Source organism: Chaetodon auriga, chromosome 21, assembly GCF_051107435.1.
Source record: "Chaetodon auriga isolate fChaAug3 chromosome 21, fChaAug3.hap1, whole genome shotgun sequence".
Lineage (NCBI taxonomy): Eukaryota > Metazoa > Chordata > Actinopteri > Chaetodontiformes > Chaetodontidae > Chaetodon > Chaetodon auriga.
Window position 1 is genome coordinate 17,559,611 of NC_135094.1, and position 21,404 is coordinate 17,581,014.

The 21,404-nt window shown below is 44.8% G+C and overlaps 1 protein-coding gene across 4 annotated transcripts in view; it reads right to left on the reverse strand.

Moving 5' to 3' along the window:
* The window catches only part of svila (supervillin a), a 50,720-nt gene that overhangs the window by 22,508 nt on the left and 6,808 nt on the right, over positions 1–21,404 (reverse strand). For all 4 annotated transcript variants that reach the window (XM_076761357.1, XM_076761356.1, XM_076761355.1 and 1 more), the window contains exons 3-16: positions 20,498–20,589; positions 19,582–19,645; positions 19,325–19,467; positions 18,500–19,229; positions 15,376–15,459; positions 13,030–13,911; positions 12,388–12,555; positions 11,651–11,685; positions 9,858–9,922; positions 9,100–9,236; positions 7,067–7,421; positions 5,159–5,672; positions 3,507–3,690; positions 945–1,077 (exon numbers count right to left, since the gene is read on the reverse strand). In XM_076761357.1, the coding sequence (XP_076617472.1) occupies positions 945–1,077; positions 3,507–3,690; positions 5,159–5,672; positions 7,067–7,421; positions 9,100–9,236; positions 9,858–9,922; positions 11,651–11,685; positions 12,388–12,555; positions 13,030–13,911; positions 15,376–15,459; positions 18,500–19,229; positions 19,325–19,467; positions 19,582–19,645; positions 20,498–20,589 (3,586 nt within the window). The remainder of the gene's footprint in view (positions 1–944; positions 1,078–3,506; positions 3,691–5,158; positions 5,673–7,066; positions 7,422–9,099; positions 9,237–9,857; positions 9,923–11,650; positions 11,686–12,387; positions 12,556–13,029; positions 13,912–15,375; positions 15,460–18,499; positions 19,230–19,324; positions 19,468–19,581; positions 19,646–20,497; positions 20,590–21,404) is intronic.

Here is a 21,404-nt window from a genome sequence, read left to right on the forward strand (position 1 = left end):
ATCAGGCTTTCAAATTCATCTTAATGTGCTCTGATCTCTAACCAAAACGACTGGAACAAATATGCAACAGATATTCTAGATTGAAATGAAACTATGAATGGCTGAAAATGTTCAAAATGAAATCATTCCATCAAATTGAAATTTCATTTTCCATTTGTATACAGATGATGTCCTGCAAAAGTTAAAAATGACTTTTTAATTGAATGAAATGATTTCATTTTCATATCAGCAGCGATACACTTCTTTATCCATGGAGTGAGAACATTCACCATGCAATAATGTGCAACTGATCCAGACACAATGGTATCTATTTTACTGCCATCAATCAAATAAAAACAGATTAACTCTTACAGTCCAAGCACAAAAACACACAACAGCTGTTTATGAGACAGAACAGAGGACAGAGACAAAGAGATCAAAAGACACACACATGGACAAAATACAACCTCTCTGTTTAGAGATATCCAAAACTGTTACCATGTGCAGGTTTCTGCTGCAAAACTGATTCACTGGCTGTCATCCCTCTGACATTCCTGACTCTAGAATTACATATCAGCAAATGATCAAAAACATCTCCAGAATCTGTTTACTAAACAGCCCGACTTCGGCGGCTGATACAGGAAATGCCTGCTGTCAAAATGTGGATAAAAAGAATGGAATGACTGGAGCCTCGGTGGCATGTCACAGCACTGCATGAGCGCTGCCTTCAAGGCTCAAGGGCACAAAGCGACGGAGTGACGGTTAAAAGCAGTTCCCTGAAGGTGTTTGTGTGTTTGAACTTGTTTTGAAGTTTTGTAGGAAGTACATCAAACGGGACACATCTTTGAAACATGACATGAACGGAGCATACAGTCAGAGCGGCGTGAAAAGCATAATGTAACACACATGATAGACAGAGCAGCCACAGACCGCCTGAGCAGTGAGTGTGCAGGTCAGGTTGTTACCTTCGTCATGAGGCTCTGCTCCACCTCCCAGAGCTGAGCCTGCTGTTCAGCCGCGACAGCCTTCACCACATCCTGCTTCCTATTGATCCTGTTCCTCCAGTCCTGCTCGCCGCTCTTCTTTAACAAAGCAACCCTAAGGGGTGAGACAGAGCAAGAGGGAGGGAAAGACTGAGGCGTTAAATGAGAAAACACAGCTCAGATAACGCTGGATCTGACTCAAACGTTAACTGTCATGGCTCAAAACCAAAAAGATGTCTGAAAAACAAACGTGTTGACTTGTTATTTATTCATTCATTTATTTTCCAATTACATAGTGTCACTGAGAAACAGGGGACACATACAAGAGCACATGAAAGATGACAGACAGCCCTTTTGCACGAGGTTACCGCAAGGTTAGCACTTGTTAAAATAAATTTAACTCAACTTGTCACAACACTGAGGCCAACAAGAAACAGGGACGTTGCCACGTCTCATCTACAGGACTGTTTACAGTGACGATAGCAGACACCGTCTTCCCTGTCTCATCTACATCTGTCTTTAGTTTCATCTACGGGACTGTTTACACTGAAGGCAGCGGACACTAAGCAGAGGCAGACAGCGTGCCGCTTAGCAGCCGCAGTCAGAAATACTGTGAAGCTCTGGTTCATGGATAAACAGGCTGCTGACAGCTGAAGTACAATTAGACATAAAGATCACTTAGAGATGTCAGTCAGTGTAACCAGGCTGAGGGAGTATTTGACACACAGCAATAAAAAACGGTACCATTTGGCTACAGCAAACGTCGGCCCAACACTGAGGGAAGTGGTCTATGTGACAAATACTATCTTTAAATCACTGGTTGGATGTAGCAGCTTTTAAATGAGAGAAGCTAGGATGACACATGAAGCACATGGAGGATGATAACATCACAAACTGAAGTGTAGTGTGACAAGAACAGAGATTCAATTATTGAGCTCTCATGTGTGAGTAGGGAGCAGCAAAACCCATAATAGAGGGGTCAGGGTGTTGGCAGTGCCCTCCGCCCCTCTCACAACCAGCCCTCTGTGACCCAGTGAGGGGAAGCCCTGTTTTGCCCCGGGGGCTCCAAATAACAGGATGAAAGTAACACTGAATAGATGTCACCAGCTGCAGCTGGGATGCAGATCCTGCCTGCAGGAAAATCCTTTGAAAAGACTCACAGACGCGCAGACACGGTGAAAGAATGACATGTGATGGAAAGTACAAGCGGACTAGAACAGGCAACGTACGCCGTTTAACCCTAGTTAACATGCACTTCCATTATGTCATCAATCAATCTACCAGCAGACTGAGCTTGTTGACACAATGTGACATAACTACACTTATGTAATCATTTCATTTGTCGGGGAATCCTACGCTGAGCTTCAATTAAAGGTGAAGTTAAAGCTAAGCTAAGCTAACTTTTAAAATGCACTGCACTGATTTTATACCATAAACATAATGGACAACATGTAAGCACGGAGTGTGCTTAACCGACAGTATGTGAGCAAATGAAAAAAAGATGTATTTCTTTCAGGGATCCATCTGAGATGCTTCTAGAACTTGACTGGAGTCCACCTGTGCTGAATTAGGAAAGGTACAGGCCTGTTTATATCAGGTCTCACAGCTGATGGTGTATGTCAGAGTGAAAAGCCATGAGGTCAAGAGAACTGTCTGTAGATCTGAGAGCGTCAATGCAGATGTGGGAAGGGTACAAGAAAAAGTGCACAACAGCACGATAGCATCCATCGATCTCAAATGGAAGAAGTTTGGGATCACTGTCCTAAATCTGGTCACCCAGCCAAACTGAGCAATCAGGAGTGAAGGGCCTCGGTCAGACAGGTAACTTTGTGGAGATGGATGAACCTCACAGGAGCACAACCATCAGTGCAGCACTCCACCAATCAGGCCTTTATGATAGAGTGACCAGACGGAAGCCATTCCTCACTACAAGGAACAAGGAGTAATCCTGAGAGAAAACCTTTTCCGGACTGCTCCAGGTCTCAGGCTGGGCTCGAGCTTTACATTTCAACAACGACCCAAACCACGCTGCCAAGAAATCACAGGAGTGGCTTTGGGAGAGGCCCAGCCAGACTCCAGAAGCATGGGAGAGACCTCCAGGAGAACTGGATTGCTGACGAAATTCTGATTATAAAAGACATTTATTATCTATAGCCCAACAAATTAACTTTTGTAGCCTCGTGTATTAAGTTTAGTACCATTCAGACTCCAGGATGAAGGACAATGTCCACTCTATCTACTCTGTTTCTGCTGTTAATATTCCATCTTTATCTTATCCATGCAGTGGCTAAAAAACTCTAACAACCCACTAACTTGCTCTGTTTTGTCCTCATTATCTCAATTCTTGTCTCCCTTTAACCTAAAACTCAAGCAAGAATGAACTGGAATTTCATCTTACCTCCTCTTTAACTCTGCTGGCTTTACTAACTGACCAACTGATGCAAAAGGAGGATATTTTAAGTCAAGCTGATATAACTGTCCTTCAGATTAAATGAAGCCCTGATATAGCTTAAAATGAAGAGTTGACCACGCCACTGGGCTCACCTCTCTTTGATGGACATGTGTCTGGCCGTCATCATATCGCTCAGCTCATCTCCCTGCTCGAGCTGAACCGGGCCTGGTGTGTGTCCGCTGCCGTCTGTGTGTGTGTCTGCCGCTGGAGGCTGACACACACTCCTGGGCAAACCAGATGCTGCTCTGGACGCCTGCACAGTGGACTCCGGCAGCTCTGTGAGCATGAGCAGACAAACACACACAAAGGAGTGAGTAAAAATCAATAGCATGACAGCAACTAGAGAAATGTTAACATGGTTCCCACGGTGGATTACGATTAAGATGGCACCATTTTTCTGCTTGGGAAGGGCTTATGTGAATAAAAAGAGGTGTGAAAAAGGATTTCAAACACATTGCACGAATGGATCCATTTATGAAACTCCCTGATATTCCCTGTTTAGGATACACCCCTCTAAATAACACAATATTCCAATAATTCAGCGACTACAGGGTTTTATATTTAAGCACAGTCATCACTCTCACGGTGCAAAAGAAAACGGCGTGGGAGCAAACATCTTTCATGCTCACCAAGAGGCTCTGATCTGCCAGTGAGAAGCAGCGCAGATGCCTCTCACAGCTTCAAACCTCCCTGCCACAGCTGTAATCAAATCACCCACGCTGAAGCTCGCTCGTCCAGGCACCGCTGCCTGTCTGCGTCTGTGCGTCCGAGCTGCTCTGCTCTGTCCCCTCTAATCGACAACAATCGTCTGGCTGGTGTCTGTGCTCTCTGACAGGCTTTACGCTGATACAGAGCCAATCAGTGTTACTGCTGCTCAGACATAAAGGAAGCCTGAAACCACAATCTGTATGTAACACTGTGACAGACGCAGGAAGTGTGGTTCAATGAGAAACGCTTGTTGACTGTGAACTGGAACTGATTCTGGTGTTTAGTCAGTCTTGCAGTTTGCTCTTTAAATATTTAAAGCCCACTTTACTGAAATTTAGACCTTCTGTTTAACCCAGAACCACCCAAAAAACCATGCTCCCTATCGAGTATAAAGTACATACAAAACACAGAGCTTTAAATGCTAAATGCTAATATCAGCACGCTCACATGCTCGTAATGACAATGCTAACATGGTGAAACTTACCAGGTGTAATTTTTTTTAGCATGCTAGCATTTGCTAATTTGCACACTGCACAAAAAAGAAGCTTTGTACTCTTTGTGGATAATATACATGGAAAATGTGATGCAAAATGCTAACATGATAACATTATGACCATCATAACATGGTAACATTAAGGTAATGGTAATGTTTACCATCTTAATTTTGTATGTGAATGTTCTAAAATTTGCTAAATAGCACACAGCCTGAAATTGACAGTGGTGTTCATTTCAGTATTAGTCAGCTCTATCCATTTTTTGTCTTTAAGAAAACTAACATCCAACACTCTCTTATCACAAGATCTTGTCAGTGCATTCATATAGCCTACATGAAAAAAAAAAATGCGACCAGTGTTGTTTTACATCTGCTCAAAGCTTGATATTGTACAAACTGTGGAATGAACGAGCAGAATATCACTTCTAAGTGATGTCATTTGTTAAAATTGTCAAAGAGATGTTCAAAGTTCACATCCAGAGCAACAAAGAAGCAGTTCTCCAATATAAAGGTTCAAACAGGTCCTTTTCTTTTCTGTCTTACCTCCACTGGTGGCCTTGCTCCTCTGACGGTCTGGGTACTGTACTTCCTCCCTCAGAAACGCCTCCTGCCACTCCTGGAGCATGTGGCTCTTTGAGCTCTGCACGGCCCCCCCCTGTCTGGTCAGCCACTGTTGCTCCTCCTCATCCTCCTCGTCCTCCCCCCTCCTCTCTCTTCCAGTCTGTGGCTGGGGCAGAGCGGCCTGTCTGACCGCTCCCTGAGGAGAGGGCAGTTTCCTCTTCCCTCCTCCCAGATCAGCTCTGTCTTCTTCCTCGGGAAAGATTCGGTGCCTCTGGTGGTCCACAGAGTCCTGGGACCTGCAGGCTGGACCGTCTGGATGGCGAGGGGGCAGAGACATGTCAGAGCTGGGGGGAGGGAGGGGTTCAAGCCGCGGCGCTGCTCTGGTTATGTGGATGTCTCCGGCATGGTCAGTGGAGACTGTGCCTCCTGCTCTCAGAGCAGAGGAGGAGGATGAAGCCGGGAGGTGTTCGAACCGAGAGCCCGTGCCGTTCTGAAGCTGTGTAACAAGGAGGCAGAAAGAGTCACGGACAAAGAAAGAAGTGGGTCAGTTTGCCAAAGAGGCTGAGAAACAGAACGGGCAAACCGCACGCACACACAAAATGAAGAGAATCACGCTGACTAATCACTGCCTGCCTGACTCACTGCACTTCCTGAGCATCAAAGGGCAGCCTATCTCGCCGGTCCGTTGCAGCCCACATCACAAAGCCATGCCAGCGAACCCCCCCCTACGCACAATGCATCCAGCTGTAGCCAGAAGACACTTTTCAAATTTATAACCATTACTTCACATCAAAAGCGTGGGAACTAACCTGGAGTTTCTGCTGAGTAACAAATGAGCAGCAACAGTAAACATCCATGGAAACCACAAAAGTGCTGAGAAAAATCTTTTCTGTAAACAGAGTCCTTCAACTCCTTTTTCTTCCAGCCTCACTCTTCTTTCTCATGCCTCCCCTCCCTCAAACAGTTGCCAGTTTCAAACGAGCAGATTACAAATAGCCGCTTTCAGTCCATGTGGTGGTGAACGGGAGCTGAAGTGCTTTTGTTCTCCTCTCGTTCACCCCAGAGGCATCTTTCAAGCCCACAGCCTCGCTGAAATATGGCCTGCAGCATCACCCATCCACACACCACAGCCTCCTTATTGACACAACGGAATGATGAGAACTGAGTCAGAGCTTACTCAGAAGCCGGGCCATGCGCTGTGCATTCAGAATGAAATCACACAACATGGACACAGGCCCGAAACGAGATGCCATACAGCACGTGCTGTTCACAGAAATGTGTGCTCATTTCTGAGAAGAGTGTGTCAGCCTCCATGTCTCAGGCAAATGCATGGTGATAGTTTAGAGGAACCTTACTTGCAGGCGCTCTACTGGGCTGTCACACAGCTCCTGGTCATCACTGAAGTCTATGTCTGAAGACTCCTGGAGCAGAGACACGCACATGCTACAATGCATGGTTCATGTAGTCTATTTTGAAAGCAGGATTGGTTCATACTGTACCTGCCCAAAACTCTTATACACTTAATATTTTCTTAATGTTATATGCCATGGTCTTTGCTTTTAGGGTGCAGTTAGGTCCTGAGGTCTGCTGTTTGCTTGGCATTCTCACAGTCACAAAACTCCAGACAGATATCATGATGGCCATGATACACGTGAGCGCATCATTTAGCTATTCCTTTAAAATGATATATGTGTGACACTTTACAGCTTTGTTCAATCCCTCTGCTTTCCAAAACCTTACAAACTCGGGACACAAGAATATGTTCTCATTAGAATAAAAGGTAAAGGGTTGGAATCATTTTAGTTTACATACAGGCTTTTAGTGAAATTCGAGCAGCAAGATTGAGTTATTCTACAGGATAAACTGCACATTCTCCTGCTCCTTCCCTACCTGTTCCAAATCTCCCAGTGTTATGGGCTGTGTCTGGTAGCGAGCGTTGGCCCTGCGATGGCGAGTGTCCCCTCTGGTGCGGGTAACCCTGGTGGGAGGCTGAGCCAGTCTGTTGAACAGCGCCATCTTCTCTGCCAAGCTGAGGGTGCAGAGGTCAGGTTCCTCCTGGCCCTGACACTGACCCTGGCTCTGGCCTTGTCCTTGGCCCTGGCCCTGGCTCTGGCTCTGGCTCTGGCGTTTTCCCTCCATTGTGGACACCGGCTTAACGCCTGGGCTCTCCTGGATATCCTGCACCTGCCTGGCCTCCCACGCCGGCTCCTGGGTGGTGGCGCTGTGCTGCGAGGATACCTGCAGGCTGGGGGAACAACACCCAAGAGAAAAAGAGGTAGAAGAAAAGGAGACCTCTGGTGAGCAGGGGAGGAGCTCATGCAAGCTAGCAAGTGGCATGCTACATGGCAGGCAGTATTGTGGTGCTGCATGTGGCAGTGACATCCGATACGAGGTTTAATATAGCGCTAAAAACAGGTTGTTACACACACAGACACACACACTCACAGGGAGTCATGCCTATCAAAAACCAAACTACGCCATTAAGTAAAATCCCTCTAGTCTTTTTAGGCCTTTAATAATTCATTCATGTAGTTTCCTGCAGTCACACAGGAGGGCACCAAAACTCAAAAAGGCATTGTGCATGAGGACATCACACTACTAAGAACTGACATCCATTCACATCCTGTAGAGAAAAACTCACTTGTGAGAATATCAGTCTGAAAAAGAACTCTATGCCAATAATGTCAATCATGTTAGTCACACACTGCAGCTCGGCGTGAGCATTCTTATCCGTGCCATGTACCTGTGTGGCGGGACAGTGCTGCAAACTAGGGTGGGGCTGGGGACGCGTGCTACAGCAGTGTGAACGGTCACTGTTCGTGGAACGTGAGTGGGGACGCTACAGTAGCCAAGGACGGGGGACAAAGTCCCACAAAGAGAGACAGAGGTGACAGAGAAGACACACAGGTGACAGAAGGAAATAAACCACATGATTTCCAGGAAGAAAACAGTCAACTCAGCCTAAGGGAGAGGAATATAAACCAAGAGGAGGCTCAGAAAGGTGTTCAGAGAGATGTTCGCAGGCTTAAAGTAACATTTCAGAATTCATGGAGACTTTCACAGACAGTGAAATTTTGAATCACGTCCAGAGTGAGAGAAAATGTAATGGGTTAGCTGTCAGGTTGACAACATAAGAAAATGTTGTTGCATCATAACGCTTAAGGGTAGAAGTTTCAAATACTGAAAGGGTAAATTCACCCAAATGACAAAAAGCACAAGATTATACATATATATATATATATGTATACTGTATATCTATAAATAGAGAGAGAGCATTGGGTATACTGTCTCCTCAAAGAGTTGCTGCTGTTGAATTTTCTAAATTTTCTGTGATTTTCAATACTGTGAACACAATGAACGACAGATAATAATATACAGAAATGTATGTGGATGTGAAGTCTGGGATGGTGGGATCGTGACATGGAAGCCTTAACAGCAACAGATTTCATCCAAAATTTCAGGATGTCAAGGTCTACTTTTAACTACATCTGTCAGTGATTCTCCAACGGTCTTGCAGCAAGACAGAAAGAGACGAGTCCAGGCATGAGCGTGACGTTCATGTCGCACGAGCTCCAATATGACTGTTCAGACTGAAAGCATCAGACCTGGATCTGATTTGGGACCACATATGGAAGTGGATCAAATCAGGATGGAAAAGATCAGATCCCATGAGATTTGTGCTGTTCACACTGTCATAAAAAAAACAGATCTGAGTCACATATGAGCAAAAAAATTTTGTTTTGGGCCACATGTGCCTGCAGTCTTTACACCGCCTTAGCTTAGCATGAAGCCTGAAAGCAAGAGGAAACAGCTCGCCTGGTTCTCTCTGACGCTCATAAATACATCTATAAAAGATCACACACTGTATCGTTATTTAATTTGTAAGTAAAAAGAAAAAAACAAAGGAACTTGCAAAGATTTACCTGGCAGCGATGACTACTTCCTCAGTGGTGACCGGCTGAGTTCTGGACCGGTCTTGTGTCCGTCTTAGTCTCCTGTCCACCGCTGCATTCCTGGACCGGACTTTAGGGGCTGCGCCGTCAATGCTCCTCTCTAGTTCCTGAATGGAAACATTGGGACAAACATGGAAAACCATTCTAAATCAATATTTCACCTCACTTTAACTCCACTGGGATAAATTCCCTCAGTTGATGTGAGGCTGGGTTACAAGTGAAAGACTGATGAAACATGGGCTGCACAGGCTTTAACCAGCTAATATCTGCATTGAGTGACAGTGGGTTTGATGAGTGAATTGGCCGCTGGAGCAGATGACCATATGGCTGAAGACATTAGCATAACAGTTATTAAAGGCAGATGGTTTGATTACATTAAGATCAATTGTCACAGCTGTTTGGAAATTAAAGTATTTACTGAAGTGAGCTTAAGCAACTGAGACAACAGGACATGTTTGAGGTCACTTTCACAGATGTGGAGTGAAATGTGCTCCATTAAAATGCTTGTTCCACTGGAATGCCTGCACTGAAACCAAATTACGAGTATTTCCAAGTTTTCATCTCTAAATCCTCACAGGAATGAGAAGACAGAAAGGAAAAAAAAAAAAAAGCAGGCCGTGTCAATGTTTGTGTCCTTGATTGGAAGCACATTTCTCCACGCTTGGTGTCTGAAAGCAGCATGCACTGTGCAGAAAGGAGAGGGCAAACAGGCGAGAGTTGAAGCTCACCCTGAAGAGAGAGCGTTTGGCCGCTACGCTCAGCTTGGCTCGTTCATCTAGCTTCTCTTCGTCAGCTGTGGAGAGCGAGGCAGAGAGGGAAGAAGACTGAAGACTTTAGACACGTGATGGTCAGAACAACCTCCATTAACAAGTGTCCAACTAGTGCTGACCTGACCGACTTACACGTTGTTCCAACTTAAAAGAATTTATTTTATCCAATTCCTAAACCAGGTGTAGCATCAGTAAATAAGGGGGGTGGGTCTTTGTGAGCTGCCCATTATTGATCCTCGCGCCACAAAAAACATTTTATGGGAAATCCTGATTTTCAAAACACTCTAAATGGTGGAACATCAGCCTTCCAGTTACCCTTACTTTAGTTTTTACTTTACTTTTCACTGCATAATCGTGCTATGCAGTAACTTTTTAGGAATATATACGACAGCACATTCACAACTCTTCAGAGATTCAACTGATTTACATTTGTCACGTCTCGGAAATACCCCTCTACTGTGATAAAAGGAGTTTTTTCTAAGCAACAAATTTGTAATGTATTTCAAATCCATTCATCACTATCATGATGTTTATGTTCATCATTACACACCACCGGAACCATCTGGCTTTATAGCTGGGAGCAAAGATAAACCACAAAACCTGCGAATGGCGTCACAGGGGAGACTATGTAGCGCCAGACAGGTGTGAGAGGCATGGCTGCATACACACTCACACACTCTCTGCAAGGCATATGACATGACATCACCAAACAGCTATTCACTTTGACTGACGCCGCTGTGCAGAGCTCTGCTCCCTCTAATTCTGTCTGTAGAAAAAGCGTCCCGGCAGAGTGCGTGCGCTCATAAGAAGCAGATGAGCCTGTTCTGCCCTCAGCTGCTGTGCTGCTATGCTACTGTGAGCGCAAGTAACGACTCTATAAACTCCATTTCAAAATGTTGTGCTTTCCTGTTAAAAACACAAGACATTAAGAAGGCAGATTTGAGTCATTTCGCCTCCACCCTCGTGTCTATTCTCGACGCTCTGATAGAAAGCCACATTTTATTCATTTGAGGCTGGCTGCAGCTGCAAAGCTCCAGATAATCATGTCAATCATGTTGTTTTCATTGGCAACTGGACCAGATGTTGTTTTTGTAGCAGCTAGGTATTTAGCACTTCAGTGGTGAAGTGTTGACTAGCTTCAGATAACAATGTGTGCCCCACACTGAAACTCTGCTTTTGACATCAACTCAGCCCCTCCAAAGACAAGACTGATGAAATTTAATTTCACTCAGAACTGTGCTGCTATCTGTCCCCCAGTCAGCTTTTGTTAACATTCTTACTGTTTAAAAGAACCTAAATATAGTGTGAATGTCTGCTTTTGGTAGCATTAACTCATAAGTCAAAATGACACCATGAAACTTAAAACATAGTCCCCACATGACGCATCAGCCACAAACAAAACTGCACCACTTTTACTGCTGTAAATGTGCCATCACATATTATGCAACAGGAAGCGCTTGAAAAGCAATCTCATTGGTCAAACACATACTACAGACATGTCGATAATTCCACTAAAGCTGGCCATGCGTAATTCAATTACTCCACCAGCAGTTGTGTACAGGGGTTACAATAGTTCATGAACTTTATGTTTACTTTATGTGCTCATACAGCACACATTTGTAAAGAAATAAAAAAAAAGTTGAGTGCAATTCATCCAAATGATTCTATGTTTAGCAACAAATACACTCGCATTCTGACCATTTACGACAAAATCGGTGTATTCATTACTTCTAAGGTGAAAAATGACTTACCTTCAGTGGAAGCAAACTCTGAACTCACACAGGACCTTCACAGAGAAAAAAGAAAAAGAAAATTACCAAGAGCTACAAGTATCCATGCAACAATGCATAAATTCAGTAATATCAAGGGGTGGTGAGTCGTTAGAGACAGGAGAGAGAAAGCTCATCAGAGGAGGTGACGAGATGCTGTTGTTTCTGTTACGCTGGAAATGTGACAGCCAGTGTTAGGAGAAGAAATGAAAAGGGGGAAACACGGTCTAGTAAAGCAGACTAAGCTCGAGAATTAGACAGCATTACAGAAGTCTGTTCAGCTCCAGGGTCTCAGGGAGTGATTACCAACAAAGAGCAATTCATTCCTCTCTGGTATGGTCACATGTGATGACCATTGCCAAGGCCAAATCAGAGAGACCTTTGGCCTTTAAGCTTCCCTGTTCGCTAACGTTGTTAGAGTGAGGGGCTAAATCAAGGAGAAAGTGTACATGTTTGTGTGTGTGTACATGATCCAGCTCATGACATTAATCTGATTATGGATTTGCTATATACTGCAGGATTATTTACTGTACACTAAACACATTATGCTTCATGATTAATCAGTATAGTGCATCGAAACCTGATTGGGATCAACAATTTTGTGCATCAAATATTACAAAACAAACATCATGTTATGATTTCTTTGGCATGCACGATCATATGGATATTTCCCAGCATTCTTCACTCTCAGCCATGCATTCTTGAGTCCAAAGCAGTACCTATCAGTCTCCTGGCGCTCAGCAGACGTGATGGGCTGCGTCCTAAACCTCTCTGAGGTCTTTCTACTCTCCCCGGGACAGATATACTGCCGGGGCCTGCGCCCCCTGTCCCTCTCCCCTCTCCATGGGGCCTTATAGCCCATGAGTGCCCTGTCCTCCTCAAGCTCACTGGAGGGGCCACCCAAGGAGAGGGTCCAACAGATAGAATACCCAAAGGAAAGAGAAAATACAGCATGGTGAGGGAGAGACAGAGAGGGGCTGGTAGCAAAAATGTAGACATTTAAAAGCAGAGGTGGAGGTTTGAATACTCAGTCACACCCCTGGTTTTGAATTACATGAGGAAGACCATGCAGATTTATTAGCGGTTAAAGCATGCACACATTCACAGGCTCCAGGTAGTAACTAAGCAAGTCACAGCGCCAAAAACCAGATCATAGGAAATCATAGGAAGCTAGGGTGATTAACGCATGAATGCCATCTCTACAGATTAGAAACTCTGCAACAGAACTATGCTTTGGCGTTAGCTTCACTCCAGGCTTAGTTGCTTGTTAGTCATTCACAAGCCAGCGGATGTGAGGTAACAAGCACCAGTATGAGTTCCTGAGAAGCCAGCTAGTGAGTAGCATTTCACTTTGCACCTACAGCTCATTCCTGCGGCTGGTTGGTGGGGTGGTGGTGCTCTCCATGTAGGAATGTCTGAGCTGGGCCACAGACACCCGGGAGTCATGCTGACTCTCTCGGTTACTGAAAGCCTCACCCTCCCTGACCTCTCGGGGATCGTGGGCCTGGTGCTGCAGGTTCCTCTGACTGGGCACTTGTGGATCTCCTGTATCTGACATTGAGCGCCTCACGGCTGTGTTGGTGGTGGAGTTTCCTGGGCCTGCATGTGCCACTCTGGGCTGGATGTGGGTGGCAGCCAACCCTTTGTGGATATAAATGGCGTTTTCACACTCTCTGGGCCTGCTATCTGATGCTTGCAGTGTGTGCTCTGTTTCGTCCCATCTGGCTCTGCCTTTATGTCCTCCTCTTGCAGGGTGCACTGCCTCAGCCTCCCTTGCCTGGCTGAGACTCAGCACCCTGGACATCCCTAGCTCCTCTTCCCCTCTTCCTCTCCATGGGTCCTCAGTGCTCCTCTCCCTGCGGCGGATCTCAGAGGGCAACACTGCTTTCCTACTCCTCAAAAGGCCCGCTGTCTTCACGTCCTCTGACTCGTCAGTCTCTTCCTCCTGGGGTTGCTGCTGCTGCCCGGCTCTGGATGTGGGACCAGATGCCATGGACAGGTAACTGGGGTACCCGCCAACCTCTTGTCCTCCCAATGGTCCATGTCGAGATAGCTGAGCCTGGGGGTGATGGTGGGGATGGGAGTAAGCCTGCTGTGGGCCTGGTAGGTCTGTGTGGTAGTGTGTAGACGTTTGGGGCTGGTGTTGAAATTGTCTGCGGTACGCCGGCGTTTCTGCAACATTTCCCAGCTCTGGGCTTCGCTGGCGGCCCTCCTCCTTGGCAAGCCTCTCCCTAACTCGGATTCTTCAGGGAAACAAAGGGCTGGTTAGCATTTGTGCTACATGAATAGACAAAGCACATGTCTCTCACACTCATAAAGATGAATGTTGTACTTGGTTTGATTAAAGGAGCAAACACACGCAGCACTCAACTTGAACTCTGATGATTCTTGTCAAATGTTGAAAGTTGAACTTGATCTTGTTTGATCAAACATTTCCTAAATCCTATTTTTTTTTTTTTTCCTTGTTCTTCTATCAACTTTCCTTTGTTCTGGCTACTGGTGTTAAGACATTAAATCCTGATCCACTGAGAAAGTTGGCATGTTTGTGTGGATTAGAAGAAAAACATGTTTGTGTTTCTCAAAGTAAGGTATTAAAACTATGGCTACAGCTACCTATCTTACTTGTCAATCAACCCTTTGACGTTTGGCTAAGTTTTTATTCCCTTTATTTCCTTACAGGCTTTAAGAGGAGCCACTACATGACATTAGTCATGCCATATATTGATATTTTCAGAGTAGGCTGGCCTACTTAGAAATGCCATATATTTGTATGTGAGTTGTACTTTGCATGTTCTGGGACAGTTTTTGGCCAGTACGTCCACAGGTTGTGAACACAGGGGAAATATCTGCATGTGGTCTATGGGCCCCCTTTTTCTTGCTTCTATTTAGGATAATCATGTTCTCAGTTTCCCATAGGGGGGTGCAAGCAGGAAATATAATGTCGCCATGGACTGAGTGAGCTTGTAATGGGCACATTTATACTATGAATAGTCATGCCGGAATAGCTATTAGCTATTTCTATTTGCACTGAACCCATGGATGAACAGACAACCAACACTGGGTTACTCTGATACTGAAGAAAACTTCCAAACCTGCTGATTAGGAGGCAACTGAAAAACCCTAAATGATATCTAGCCTTATTTGATATAGCACCTACCTAACCTAGTTTTTGACAGACAAGTAGACCGTGACAAATAAAAAAAGGACCAACAGTGAGGTAAAATCGGAGTAGAAGGTGCTAATTGTCCCCAAACCTCAAGTCACTGATAAAAATCAGCATAACTTGTGGAAAAGAAGCAATATGGCAACATCAGCACCCAATATTTTACCTCAGTATGTTCAACATAATATGCTCTTTCAAACATTTATTTTCACATTGGGGTTAAACTGAACACAGCAACATGTGCATGGGAAATGAAGTTATGGACCAAAGCAAAGGGAACAGCTTGTGGCAATGAGGATGATCATGATGTGATGTCAGCTGACCCTCAGGCAACATTTGTGTCTTCTAATCAGCCCAGGACCCAAATTGTAAATAAGATTTAACCCTATGAGATGAGAAAAGACATGATACTAATGTAGGGAAGTATTGGGTTCTGTTCTGACCAATGAAGCACTGCTCATGAGGCTTGATGGGCTTTGGTAAGTCCAGCTGAATGAAACATGGCGGGTGATACAGGGGTGAGCCACAACCAGCCTGGGTGTACCTCGAGGGCCAGTTGATGAGGGAATGGGTGTCGCCCTCAGCATCAGTCTGGAGGAACCAATCATTGCTCAGGGTCCCCCTTGCACTGTACCAATGGAAACCCAATGGGAGACATGTGAGTGGGTGGGTGGGTCAAAGCCTAGATTCAGCACTCAGCCTTTTTTTTTTGGAGCACACAGCTCTACATTACACACATCACTGACTTCACATTGAGCTTGACCAGAATGAGAATGGGCTTGGCCACCAGCAGGATCCTGCTAAGAACACAAGTTCGACTCCCCAGTGAGACATTTCATTGTTACTGTGGTTTCTGACATCACACTCAATAAAATATGAACTATATGTTTCTTTTTTATTGTTTGTTAGATTAAGAGCAACTAGAAAAACAGAATGTGTCTTCTGACTTATATCAGATCTGGCCACAGAGAAACTACATTATGTGGAATAAAACATGTTATCAGTGCTTTCCTGTATCAAGAGAGAGGACTCGGTAAAGTCAGACCTGTCTGAGGTCTTGTCGACTGAAGCAGATATTCAGAGGAAGTGCCATCTCACTCCACCACAGCCAAAAGGCAGATGAGCCCTGCTGGCCCTCTGATGCTACATGAAGACAAATTACTTTAATTAAGCAGAAGCCTGAGTCCAACAAAATCAGGGAGAACGTCCTGCAGTCATGAATACAGAAAGAGCGGATCCAAGTTGGACCAGTTCCAAATTATACTCAGCCTAATCAGGTCAGGTAGGGGTTTAACTGCCACAGATGTGTCAATATGTCTAACACTTTAGTGGAACGGCATGGATTCGAGCACATTCAGCATCAGATCTGATCACATGACAAGTCATTATCACTACAGGACAGGGCGTCCTAGTGGCAAGTAAACAGGATGCATTCTACATTCTGCAATGTTCCTGTTTCAATCCCAGCTATGGACCCATGTAGCGCTTCACACCTTTTTCTGGTCTACCTCTCTAATAAAGGCATAAAATGTGTTTTTGCTTTTAAATGGGTTCATGGCAACAACCAATTTCACTTCAACTCAACTGCTGTCTAACAAAATGACTCCCAATAAAAAAAGAGATAATGTCATAATAATATTTTTCAATGCTACAAGGAAGGATCTGTAATTACACTGTACAGACACCATCAGCAGCAATGTAAAGAGGATGGCCAACATTGATGACAGCATCTTCAAAAATCATTTTAACAAACATTATGTGAAACTATGCCTATTGAAACAGACAGTTTCCAAGGTCAATAATGAAGCCAAGGTCATTAAATGGTTAAAAAAGGACGGCCTTTGTTCATGACATTTTATGACTAAGTCCTAAAATGTAGCTATTCGTGTCAGGCCTGTCAAAGAATTTGGAGGGGCCCACAGACAGCCTGAGAGGAGAGTGAGGAGACACTCTCCTGTGTGCTTCTTTCCCATCAGGCCTTTCTGGTCTTGATCAAGCCCAGCTGTGGGTCAGAGATCTGACCGTGGAGTCACACTGAGCTGCCCAGTAACACAACACCCTCCCTGCACCACAGACACACACACCGGCCAAGTTTTGCAACCTGAGAGGGATTGAGGAGCAGTGAGAGTGGAGGCTGCAGGCAAGAACATAGGATAGAGAATGACAGCATGGTCGTAGAATCATCCTCATCTGTTCAGTAGAAACATGGACTTCAGAGCTGAAGCCTGATCAGGACCTGAACAGGACCAGCTGTTTGTTACATCAGAATTGAGGAAGATAGATATATAGAAGTGTGCGAGCTGTTACAGTCTGTACTGTGCACTCCTTAGAACTTAGCATGTGCAGCAGAAATGACTGCTGGTTCACAAAAAGCACTATAAAGAGAGCAAAATCAGATGATAAAAACACAAAAGGTAAGTTTTTGAAACAATACTTATGGCTATCTGAGTGCAAAGCGTTTGGGAAATGCTGACCATAAGAATAAACACACTTCATGCTCAGAAGAATTTAACGAATTCCGAATGTAGTGAACAATGGAACAGCTAATCAGGCTATTGGTTGACCTAATTAAAGTAAAATCCTAGTTTATTACAACCTGGATCTCATTTGTGTAGTTTTGTCTTTCTTTTAAGTTATGATAACATTACAAAAACCAAAGTAATAGCTGAGATCTGGGAGCAGAACAACATCACCACAACAAAGGAATGAATGGAGGTAATGAACAGAGGGACGTACTCAGCTAACAATGTACTGCAATTGGTGTCTAGACACATAAGCATGTTCGCACAGTTCAGTGTGTAAAGTCCACATGTGCTGTTCATACAATCAAAACTTTTGGGCTGCAAGCAGACAATGGGCACCTTAATACAGGTGGCCATGCAGATGTGGAAAGTATAATTTGTACTTAATCTCTCTTTGTACAGTGAGTGGCAGGTGTTGAGTGCCACAGGGCACCATGCCCCTGACATGTTCCCACAATTCATGTAGCCTAGAACCAAAAAACTGAACTGTGTGTTCCTCTAATGTAGAAGCCAGAGGTTTGCAGCATCCAAATAGGCTTGTTTATAGTGCCTACTAACAAAACAGCAACAGCTTGGCCAGTAAGAGTTCCTCTGGGAATTTAAAAGTACAGCAATGTGCTATTCTCAACAGATGCACCTGAGATCCCAGGAATAGAAACAACACACACACACACACACACACACACACACACACACACACACACACACACACGTACTGTAGTCCAACTGCAGCTCTCAGTGGGGCTTGGTCTGCGCTCAAAGCTCAGGATACCTGACCTGGTATGAAACCACACTCCTGCCAACAGGACAGGCCTGGACATGTGTGGATATGAGGAACAGAGATAGAAGAGCAGAGCCAATCTGACGAATAACGCTGTTACAGCAAGTCCATCTATTAAAGAGTGATGCAGCAGTGTTCTGGCCACATGGAAACCCTGCTCAAAACTTGTGTGTATGGATTTGAAGTTGGAGTCTGGACCTTAGACAGGGAATGCTCTGCCAATGAGGTATCAAATACAGAGCAGAGGAGGCTTCATATATACTCTATTTCTTACATTTTGTAAAACAATGGAAAGAAACTATGTGGGGGATAAACAGGGATCAAAAAGATGAAGGCAAAGAGGAAGAGTGATCAAGACAGCTCACCCCTGTCTGCTGAGGATGTTGTGGGCCTGCTGCTCAATGAATAGGTCCCCAGGAGACACCCCATGTTTGGGTGATGAGAGGGACGGGTGCCTGCTCAGCTTGGGGGAACTGGGCGGCATGCTTGTGACTGAGTGGTCCTTGGCAGGCACCCTGGCAACTGAGGACAATGATGTCACATCCATGTATGAAGAAGAGGATGGTGGCTCAGGAGGAGCAGCTCGGCGTTGATTCTCCAGGTTCATCAGCCTCTCCCTCTCTGAGAACGAGTCCACTCTGCTTCGACCCATCTCATAACCAGAGTCGGGGTGGCTGTGCTGCGGGGCTGTGCGTCCTGCTCTTGGGCTAGTGACAGAGGTACTGCTGTAAGAAGTCAGGGTGATATCCCTCCCTTCCTCCCCTACTGACTCCGCTCTGTTTCGCCTCTCTGAGCCTTCTGACTCTTTCCGGGTGCGATTGTAGCGGGAGGGACAGTCCAAGTCCGGCTCCTGATCCAAAGAGATGCCGTAGCGCTCAGCCAGCTGCCTGCGCCGCTCTGCCTTGTAGCGGGCGATGCGTTCGGCCTTGGACTCCCCTTCTGGGGCACCGGTGGTGGAGGATGAACCGTAGACAGGCTCTGTGTGGATGGAGGACTGAGGGTCAGGTCTGCATCGTGCTCTGGACGGGCGCTCTGGAGCTGTAAGCTGCATTTCTGGGCTTTCAAATCCCTCCGTGCCATACCGCTGGACTGTAACTAGAGGCCACAGAGAGGACACAAGTCAGTCATTCTCATTGAAGCACACACAAAGGAAGAGCCAAACATTTGTCTTGGTCATGTATCTGTCTCACCACCGCAGGGCTCACAGGGATCAGAGGCCCTGGTGTATCGTGGCGTGTCCTCCTCCAGAAGCCGGTTAGCCACCAAGCTAGGCAGCAGAGATGGATGCACCTCACCCTCTATGCCCTCCAACCGCCGAGCGATTCGTTCCTTTCTACACACAACCAGGGAAAAAGAAGTAGTCAACCTCAGACATGTTATTACTCGCCCCAACATTATCATTATCAAAAACGCTTGCAGCTTTTTCCACATATCATCACCCTCTCACCTGTTCATTTCCCAGTCACTTGCGCTTGTGGTAATGCCCTCAAATCGTTTCCTTAATTCAGATACTAAAGTAAGAATAAAAAACAGAATACCATTAAAGCTCAGTGAAAGGAAACCACCTGTCTCAGCAGTGCATTTCAACCAAACCAGTCACAGACATCTATTTTGGTTTGACATGGACGGCAGAGTTATTGTTTGCAATGTTCTTAATCAAGACTGTATTGGCAATTATTTATGGGGTTCAGTTGCATTTTACTGAGTATTGCTTATGAATTAATTGAATTCTTTTGAATACATCTTCAAATCGCATTAGGTTTTGCTCTAAATGTTTTTAAATGAAATGCATTTGACAAAATTTTTGAAGACATGTTGTGAAAGGTGTTACTTGTAGTGATGAACCCACAGAGAATTATCATCTGGCTCCATAGTTGTGTTGCATCTTTTTACTCATTGTTTGGTTTTCAAGCTCACAACTTTACTGTTCTGATTCACTTTCAGTGCTCTAATAGCATGGCTTTCCGCTGTGTCAGGAAGCTGTTTCCAGCAAAAAAGCTCTAAAAACCTACTGCACATGAACTGCCCAGCAACAAACAGCAGACAAAGTTATGGACAAGCTCATAAAACTATTATATTCTCCATCCAGTGGGACTTGACAGACCCACAAACCTCTATAGGGCCATGTCTCTTTATTGGACCAACATTTTGGAGGAAATGGAGCCTGTCAAGAACATAGAGGGTGCAGCGGCAAACAATATTTGAGGACTGTGCTAGTCGAAAAACTGGTTTTAGAGAAATTTTGACATGAATCCACCTGGCACAGAGACTGCTGTTGCACAACAGTGACTTTCAAAAACCCTGAGAAAGTTGACATTGGAGGGCCATTTGCAAGCAGGCAGAAAAAAAAACCCCTTACTCACCTTTGGGAAGACTGGCCAAAAGACTAACATCTATATCCTTGGTGCTTTTGGCTGAGTCGTCTTTTTCGTCAAAGGAGAATTCTTTCTGGAAGCTGAGGGGTGCAGGAAAAATACCAACTGTTATTGAAACAGGGCTGAGCTGTGGGAAACACAGATTGTTTATAGACCGACAGTGTAAGCAGTTGTAAGGGGCTCGGTGAATGAATGTGATTTGATCAAAAAAGTTGTCCGAATCATTAAAAAATGTTGCTGGGAGCAGCATCGGTTTGAAAGATGTACAAAAATCTGGTCAATCAGCCAATGGATTGGGGATGTGGCTCCAAAAAAACAAGCAATTAATCATCTAAACAAATACATTTAGATTTCAACCTGTAAATTTCATCAAGTCTTGAATTCCCAAATATTTATGTAGAAATTATGAGATGGTTTTGCCCTCGTCACACCCTCTGCCTCACACATATACACAGCGAATGTCTCTCAGAAACATACTGAAGTCATTTCTGGATTTGACTCAAAACCACAGAGTTACAATACAGCTATAAAAGAACTGCCAGATTATTATTCATGTGGGGAAACAGTCAAGAATTGGGAAAACATGACTTTGCGGTTCAGCCCATTCCAGCAACCACAGAGTTGTGAACACACTGATATACATAGACATTGTGGATCGTTTTCTATCATAGCAGCATCTGTTTTCATGACTGAAAGCCTCCAACATCTAATTCCTACTTGCACAATGTTGTAAAGTCAAAACCACACCCACACACTCTTTGGAACCAAGTTGGTGTCACTGTGTCCAACGTCCTCACTGCTGTAATGGACATTTTCTATATGGAGGCTGATATGTAGAGCTGTTGGTGTATTTGTCAACCGGCCAACAACACGATGCTGAGCAATCCTACTAATG